Source organism: Myotis davidii, unplaced genomic scaffold (assembly GCF_000327345.1).
Source record: "Myotis davidii unplaced genomic scaffold, ASM32734v1 scaffold79, whole genome shotgun sequence".
In the NCBI taxonomy this organism is placed as follows: domain Eukaryota; kingdom Metazoa; phylum Chordata; class Mammalia; order Chiroptera; family Vespertilionidae; genus Myotis; species Myotis davidii.
Window position 1 is genome coordinate 1,609,249 of NW_006294339.1, and position 8,761 is coordinate 1,618,009.

The window sequence follows — 8,761 nt, forward strand, 5'->3', positions numbered from 1 at the left end:
CCTCCCCCCCCCCCCTCTCCTTCTCCCCCCCCCCCCCTTCCTCTCTCCCTTTCTGTCTAAAATAAATAAACTTATCCTCAGGTGAGGAATTTTTTAAAAAGAAAGAAAATGAAGATGGATGTAACTTTTCTTCTTTTCTTTTGTACTTTTAGGTCCTTTAATCCATTTTTTCCATTACTTGGCTGTTTCACAACACCAGGAGTCCAGCTATGGGCAGTTTGGGCCATGCAACATGTCTGTAGCAAGAATCGTATGTACCAAAAAGAAACTATGTTTTTCTTTCTCAAGGAAAATTCTCCTTACATAGAAAAGCCATTTTTGAATTGTGTATTTAAGTGACTTTTAAGGACATAGACTTTTTAAAATACTATATAAGAGAATCTTAGTTTATAAAGTACATTTATTTTTTTAGAATGAGCTTGCCAATAGTAGATACTGAATGATAATAGTGAATGAGACTTACATTATTCCAACATGGAATATAAAAGTTAGGAGCCACTCTAACGGATTTGGCTCAGTGGATAGAGCATCGGCTTGTGGACTGAAGGGTCCCAGGTTCGATTCCAGTCAAGGGCATGTACCTGGGTTGCAGGCACATCCCCAGTAGGAGATGTGCAGGAGGCAGTTGATCGATGTTTCTCTCTCATCGATCTTTCTATCTCTCTCCCTTCCTCTCTGTAAAAAATCAATAAAATATATTAAAAAACAAACAGGAAATGTTACTGAAACCGGTTTGGCTCAGTGGATAGAGCGTCGGCTTGTGGACTGAAGGGTCCCAGGTTCGATTCCGGTCAAGGGCATGTACCTGGGTTGCGGGCACACCTCCAGTAGGAAGTGTACAGGAGGCAGCTGATCGATGTTTCTCTCTTATCGATGTTTCTAACTCTCTATCTCTCTCCCTTCCTCTCTGTAAAGAATCAATAAAATATATTTAAAAAATATATTTCTTAAAAATAAAATAAAATAAAAATAAAAAAATAAAAAACAGGAAATGTATAAAAGTGTAACAAGCACCTATCTTGTGATTTGGGGTCAAATAAATTTTCTTTGCCAGATTGTCTATGTCTTAAGGTTATGATTAAAATGTAAATGTAAATATATATATATATGGTACCTATATTATTTATGTGTGGGAACTTGCAGTGTAGACATAACATCATTATAAAGGTATTTATCAATCTGTAGCATATGTTAGCAGTCAATAACAAAAGAGCTAAATTTAAGTGAAAAATAATTTTTTGTGTGTGCAGAATAATTTTTAAGTGTTTTAAGAAAAGCTCTCTTGTTTTCTTTCAGCCTCAAGGTATTGCAGCATGTTGATTGAAGAAGGAGGATTGCAGCATTTATACAACATCAAAGAACATGAACAGACTGATCCCCATGTCCAACAGATTGCTGTGGCCATTCTGGACACGTTAGAAAAACACATTGTACGCCATGGGAGACCACCTCCCTGTAAAAAGCAGCCCCAGGCCAGACTAAATTGATAGCCATAGGCAATTGGATAATTGAATCACAGGATTCAATTTTTGTGATAGGTTCATTAGGATATCTTCTGTGATGTTTTGGGGTTTCCATAACAAGAGGCTTAGATCAGTTTGGGATTGATGATGTACAGTACTGCCCATGTGAACAGTCTCTAATTTGTTTTGTGATTTTTAACTTATGAGGTAAGAAGGGTCTCTTCCTTCATCATTGCTTTTTAGAAAAATTTCTACATCTTTCAGTGTTTGAACTTACCTGTGCTTGAAATTCTAGTTTTATGATAAAGTTTGCACGAACCCTTAGGCCAGACTTTTCTGACCTTAAAGACCCTTCTAATCAGTTTGCAGCTTCAGATAAGCTGTTAACCTGATTTCTGAAACTGCTTCAGTTGTAAATTTTATAATGCTCTGTATAAAATGCCTTTATTCTCTGTCTGTGTACCTTTTATCAGATGCCCTCCTTAGTGTGAAAGAATGGAAATCTGAACCCTCTCCTCGGGAAAGCTACTCACTGGCTGGAGCTTGGACAGCTGGAAGAAAAATATATTAAAAAGAAAAACTATTGAGGGATAACAGAGTTTAGGAACTGGGAAAATGTCTGGTCTTATGGTATAGTTTTTAAAGTGGAGCAGGCTGTGCTTCTGGAGTCCACATCTCCTGGGGCAATGAGCAGTGGCTTCTTCATAATTATTCCTGGAAGCATGGGCTTCTGCTTCCTACACAGATTCTCTGGACATAATCCACAGGCCTCACAGTGTGAAATGTTACAGCATTCTGTGTTAAAGATTAACTCTCTGAACCGATAGGTCACATCGTTGTGAAAATGTGAATTTTTAAAATGTCTTGTTAAAACTGACCATTCTTGTCCCTCTATTTCAAAGTAATTTTGTTCAGTGGAATAGAGAGACTACACATGATGTTACCTGCTCAGTTAAAATACAAGTTTAACAACAGTAAATTTTGCCACAAGAAGTTAAATTTCTTTTGTTTCAAAATACATGTATCTTAACGTTTTTATGTTGGAGAAGGATGTCCACATTGTACTGCCAGAATGAACAAGTAGAATTAGACTGTTGTTAAATATAGTGATTCTAGGTGCAGTGCATAAGAGAAAATACTTTTTGATTGATTTTTTTTATACAATTGCCTTTCCTTTAAGATACCTGTTATAGTATGGTAAAGAATTAGTTATCATTATATCAGTAACAGCAGTTGGGATGCAGCAAGTCACCAAAAAACTTAATTCCCATTTAAAATTTTACTTTGTGATTAACGTTAATCACAATCTCAGATGAATGCATTTTTTTTCCATAGATGACCAAATGTTTTCAGTAGAGATTTTAAATGGTATATTTAAATTATGGTGATTATTCAGAAGCATTTTTATTTAGAAAAGAGCTGTTTTACTGGTATGCTGATAACATTTTTGACATTGACATTTCATACCACTATTACAGTAATCATACTTGAATTATTTGGTACTCCTCCACAGGGATGAAAATTTAAACTAATGTAGGTCTTTAAAAACCATTAAAAATCAAGTAAAATTGTGTGTTAATTCTGACTTAAGTGGTTTAAAAAATGTTATAGATATAGGATAAATTTGTATAGAATAAGCCTATTTCAGAGGAAATAGAAAATTCTTTTAAATTTTTCCCCTTTTTTTCCTGAATTTTAATATCTAAATGTAGATTTAGATATTAAATCTACATTTCTACATTTGCAAAATGTAGAAAATAGGACAGCCTACAGTATCTTGGAAGTTGTTACTAGCTATGTTGACCACTTCCAAGTCTCCTAGCTTGTGTAGTAAAGGGAAAGGCAATTTGTAAAAGCCTGGCTTTAAGTTTCTCTTATATTCTGTTCAAGACAGTGCATGTTCCTTATAGGCTAATCCTAGATTTTTCCTAACAAGTTGTTTTCAGGAATGGCTAAAGATGTACAGAAAATAATAAATCTCTTCTTACACAGAATAACTTGTTGATAGATGAAGACTCAGAGATTTTAATTTACTACTTTGAGCACTGGTGATGGCCAAATACCTCTGAGTCTTAAAAGCAAAATAATTGATCACTTCCCAAATATATAAAAATTGTAGTGCCTTTATTGTTGGGATGGTTCTTAAATTGTATATCTAATTAAGACAGAATTGTTTCTAAGGTCTTGAATCTGGCTAAAATATACCTGGCCTCTCTCTACAGGCCTTCCTTTCGCATATGTATAACAGAATTTAACAGTACTTGGTGCCTTCAAGGGTTACTTCTTCAGTGGCTAAAAAGTACTATTTCAAGCACAATTAAGACTAGGGTTGAACCACTCATTGCTTAAATCAAGATGTACTCAGATATTGTAAAATAACAGTACAGCAGTCCACAAGCAACAGCAAGAGATCAACAGGAAATGGAATTAGACTTTTTAAGAGTATAATGATGCATGTTGGTGGTATTGTTAAGTAAAACAAGAGCAGTCTGAAATTAATGCAAAAATTAAGCCATCTCATTTTTCCATCAAGTTTGGCTGTGACCTTTGAATTCTAAAAAATCATTTTTTCTTCTTCTTACATTTGAAAAAAACATAAATCAGGTAGTAATAAATGGTTATTTTGCCTTCTGGCCAAGGCCTCAGTGGCTACTGACCTTAGTTGCAGATTTAAAAAATCATATCAGATCCACAATTACAGAAATTAACTTAAATATTACTACTTCTCACTCTTGAACAGAAATTCTATTTAGTGGCATCAATCAACTTAAGTGAATTACCCATGATTGCAATGAATCACCGTAAAGCTGCAGTGGAAATTTAATTTTATCTTTTGATTACGAACAGCCTAGGAATTAGAGATTCATGTGTAAAAACATTAATCCTATATATTCAGTCTACGAAGTTGCTTTTACTAAATGGAACCTTTTGAGTTGGCCCTTTTTCTCCCCATTCACTTTCATTTGGCTGTGTTTATTATTATTATACCATGTGTAAGATGGCATTGGGCCATCTTCGAGCCCTTTGGACCACATTTTTTTAAGAATAATTTTATTGATATCAGAGGGAAAGGGAAAGGGAGAGAGAAATAGAAATATCAGTGATGAGAGAATCATTGATCGGCTGCCTCCTGCATGCCCCCTACTGGGAATCAAGCCTGCAACCCAGGCATATGCCCTTGAACCTGGGTCCCTTCAGTCCACAGGCCAACGGCTCTATCCACTGAGCAAAACCAGCTGTGGCTGGACCACATTTTAATGAAAACATTTTATTTATTAAATTATGGAAGGTCAGATTAAGGAATCATGGTTTTGGCTTAATGTTTCCAAATGCATAGATAACATTCACCCACCGTCCCTTCCCTTCCATAGAACAATGTACTCAAGTTTGAAAAGAGGTCATGAGCAGCTGGGAAAAATTTTTTTTGTTGAAAACCTATCCCTCTGCTGCCCTCTAATGGTATGTTTACGTTCTTTGGTTATTGTGCAACTTTTATCTTGGGATAAACAGTATTATTAAAACTAACGGTATAAGTTAAAGGCACTATCACATTGTCAGTTGATGTGGGCAGTTTTATCTGCATGTTACTTATTTGGGACTTTGTGGTTAGAGCTTCAGGGTGGTAGTTTAAGACAGATTATAGAAAGATTTGCAAACTTACGGTTTCCCTCTCAAATCCATTGTAGCAGTTTCAAATGACTGTGTGGATATTGGATATTTAATCTTTACCATTTGTGCCAAATGTGTTGGCACATTTTTAATTTTTATTGTTAACTCATGAACTGATTATTTTAGGAATAATGCAAATCCAACCTTTATCCAATGATGAGAATAGCAGTATGATGGGAACATTTGCTGAATATGCTTTAAATGAGTAATTACTTTATCTTTTTTTAGTATTTCATAATCTTTGCATGACATGGTATACTCCTAATTATACATTCTTTGGTTTCCAGGTATTTTTAATTTTTTTGTTTTGTTTTATTCATCTTAGAGAAAGAGGAAAGAGAAAAACATCAGTGTGTTGTTTCACTTATTTATGCATTTATTGATTGATTCCTGACCGGTGATCAAACCTGCAACCTTGGCATATTGGGATGATGCTCTAACCAAGTGAGCTACCCAGCCCAGGCCAGTTTCCAAATCTTAACCTAAGACATTCTATGTTAACTGATTGGCAGCCTAAGAAAGAGCTTTCTCTGCCTATTTCTTTCCTCCCCCAATTTTTGGGGGTAAACTATGAGAAAAATCAATGCTGTTCCTCCTTTCTCTGGATGAAGCAGAACTCTTTTTTGACAGCACAACCTAACTTTATAACTAGCCAGAATGTCTATTAAGAATATTTAGAAAATCTAAACTTATCACAATCATTAACGGGGAAATTGTAGATCTGGTTCATTAATAGTATGTGCTCAATTTGGGACTCACTTTTGGGAAAACTGTTCACATTGGATTCTTTTAAGCTTATTTTAATCAGCCTAGAAGCAAAAAGCTACTTAGCTAGAGGAAGCTGAACACACTTTCATAAAAGCAAGAAATTGAGTGTTTTTTCCTTTAAAAATGGGAGGATGTTATATCAAAATTTATACTTTCAGATAATCTGCAAGAATAAAAATCTTAAATTCCTGACTTTTGTGTAATTCCCACAATCAAATTCTGACTTGTGAGTGTGAAAAAAAAAAAAGTTATCTTTTGCTTGAATTCTAGTGGAAGAGTTTAACTCCTTTCAAAGGATATCATTGGAAAGTATAATGTGTATACATTTCAAAGGCTCTCAGTTATCTGGACTGGAGGCACTGTTCTCACTGTGGCCAGATAAATAGCAGTGTTCTGTACATGAATCATGCTATATTTTAAACCAGGACATCACTTAGATATTAATGTTGTGTGTAAAGATTTTTGTTTTTGGAATTTCCTTTTTGCCTAAATAAATGTTATAAATTTTATGTAAAGTGTGCCTTCTCTACTTTGATTCTAGACATTTGTTTTAAAATTTAATACTAATGCAAGATTCGGATTCCTTAGTTATCCTCTTGAAAAATTGCTTTCTGAAAAGACCAATGGTTTTGTTACTGGCAGTGTTGATTCTCGACACTTTAGTTTAGTAAAGAAAGAATTCAGGGCCAAGAACTCTAACGCAAGAGGAAGTTTATTTAGCGTGCAAAGTGACAGTACATTCGAAGAGAAGATTCGAGTGGGCTGCTCAGAGAGCTGTCTTGACCTTTTAGAAAGAAAGTCACAGAGGCAGAAGTGAGCCAGCTGAGCTGCATGGACTTGGGAAACAAGTACAGAGGCCAAAAAAAGGGGGGGCGGGCACTAAGAGACAGGTTCAGGGGGTTAGCCCACGGTAAGCTACTGCTGCCTCTGCTCTCTGTTTGCAAGTCTGGTGGGGACCCTTAGAGCTTAGGAGAAAGAAAGCAAAGATATGTGCCTGAAGGAAGAAGGCATGGGCATGCTCTAGAGAGAGAGAGAGAGAGAGTACCTACACTGGGTCCTTTATCTTAAGGGGTTTTAGCTATTGTCCAAAGACAGGCATTTCAGAGGAGGACCTCAATAAAATATTCATCAGCTTTCCAGGTGTGTACTTTAATATGCCGATTCATAGCTTTAGGGTCAGGGTGTGGTCTCTACTCATTGGTGGGCATTAGGGTAGGGGTTCATCGGTCATGCATCTGGTCCTGACACCAGCCATGGCCTCACTTCATGTGGTTTTGCTGCTTTTCTGGGCCTAGAGCTGAAACACAACCAAGGCCTAGATGTTATCTCTAGTTTGATCAAAACTCTGTCTCTGTGGTCAACAGACTGGAGATTTGTTCCTAAGATTTTTTAATGCTAATCAGAACCTCATTGTCCTGAGTGCTTAATGCTTAAGGGAGCGGTCATGCAAAGGAGAAAGAGGAGGTGAGTCAGGGTGCTGGATGAGGCCAGTTTGAATCCACTATCTTCTCCCCATTTCACTTGCCAAGGAATTTTCCTAGCTTCTCACTATCCTACCTCAATTTTACTGCAAAAGTTTTCTAGTACTAGGACTCCATTTATTCATTTCATTAAATACCTCTGCTAGGTACTGTTTAAGTGTTGGAACTTATATCATCTATAAATCCCTCAGGGGACATATAAATTAGTGGAGAAGAATAAATATTAGAAAAGATAACTATTATTTAACACTAGGGGCCCAGTGCATGGATTCGTGCACCTTGAAAGGAATTGTGGGCCGCGAGGCTGCTGTGGGCACAGGAGCGGGTCTTGGCCCATCCTCTCCAACCCCGCCTAGCCCCTCCTGTGGTGGCCCCAGTCCCTCTGCCAGTAGCCCTGCTCCCGCCGCGCCACCACTGCTCCCACAAGCTGACGATGCCAGCCCCGCTCATACCTGCTGACAGCGCAGAGCAATTGGGGCCAGTGCAGCAGCAGCTGCAAGCAGGGCCAGTGCTGTCAGCGGGTCCCCTGATCACCCCTCAGGAGCAGGAGGAGGTAGAGAAGCCCTGAGGGATGATCGGGGGCCAGCAGTCACCGCTCACACCCACTGACAGTGCCAAGCGATCGGGACTGGTGTGTGAGGCGGCTGCCAGCCTCAATCGCCCCTCAGAAGCAGGGGGAGGTGGCAAAGCCTTGAGGGGCAATCGGGGCCAGCAGCTACTGCTTGCACCCACTGACAGCACCGAGTGATGGGGGCTGGCACTGGGTTCTGGCAGCAGGTGTGGGTGGGGCCAGCGCCGGCAGGACCACGGCATGCTGGAGCAAAGAATTTTCAGTAACCACCAGGGCTTGCCCCGATGACAGCAACCAGTGCCCCGCCTTGGCCTGGTGCCCCTGCTCACCTGCTCCACCATCCCGCCACAGCCGATGCCCATCATGTTCCATGCTCTGCCACCTGCTGCCACCATCCACTATGTTCTGCGTGCGCCCCCTGGTGGTCAGCATATGGTTCTTCAGTTGTTCAGCCATGGTCTATTTGCATATTAGGGGGTTATATATACAGACTAGAGACCCGGTGCACAAAAATTTGTGCACTGGTGGGGGTCTCCTTAGCCCGGCCTGTGCCCTCTCACAATCTGGGACCCCTCAGGGGATGACCATCTGCTGGCTGAGGCCTTCTCCCCAGGGGATTGGGCCTAAGCTGGCAATCAGACATCCCTCTGGCAGCCCGGGAGCCCTCGGGGGATGTCCACTTGCCAGCGGGGAGCAGACCTAAGATGTAGTCGGACATCCTTAACACTGCTGAGGAGGCAGGAGAAGCTCCCACCACCACTGCTGTACTGGCAGCCATCAACCTGGCTTGTGGCTGAGCAGCATTGAGC

The 8,761-nt window shown here is 39.4% G+C and overlaps 1 protein-coding gene across 1 annotated transcript in view; it reads left to right on the top strand.

Annotated features, from left to right (window-relative positions):
* The window catches only part of ZYG11B (zyg-11 family member B, cell cycle regulator), a 99,065-nt gene extending 94,563 nt beyond the window's left edge, over window positions 1–4,502 (top strand). The window contains 2 exon segments of the mRNA XM_015566986.1: window positions 153–250; window positions 1,297–4,502. Coding sequence (XP_015422472.1) covers window positions 153–250; window positions 1,297–1,487 — 289 coding nt within the window. The 3' untranslated portion in view covers window positions 1,488–4,502.
* The last annotated feature ends 4,259 nt before the right edge of the window (window positions 4,503–8,761 follow it).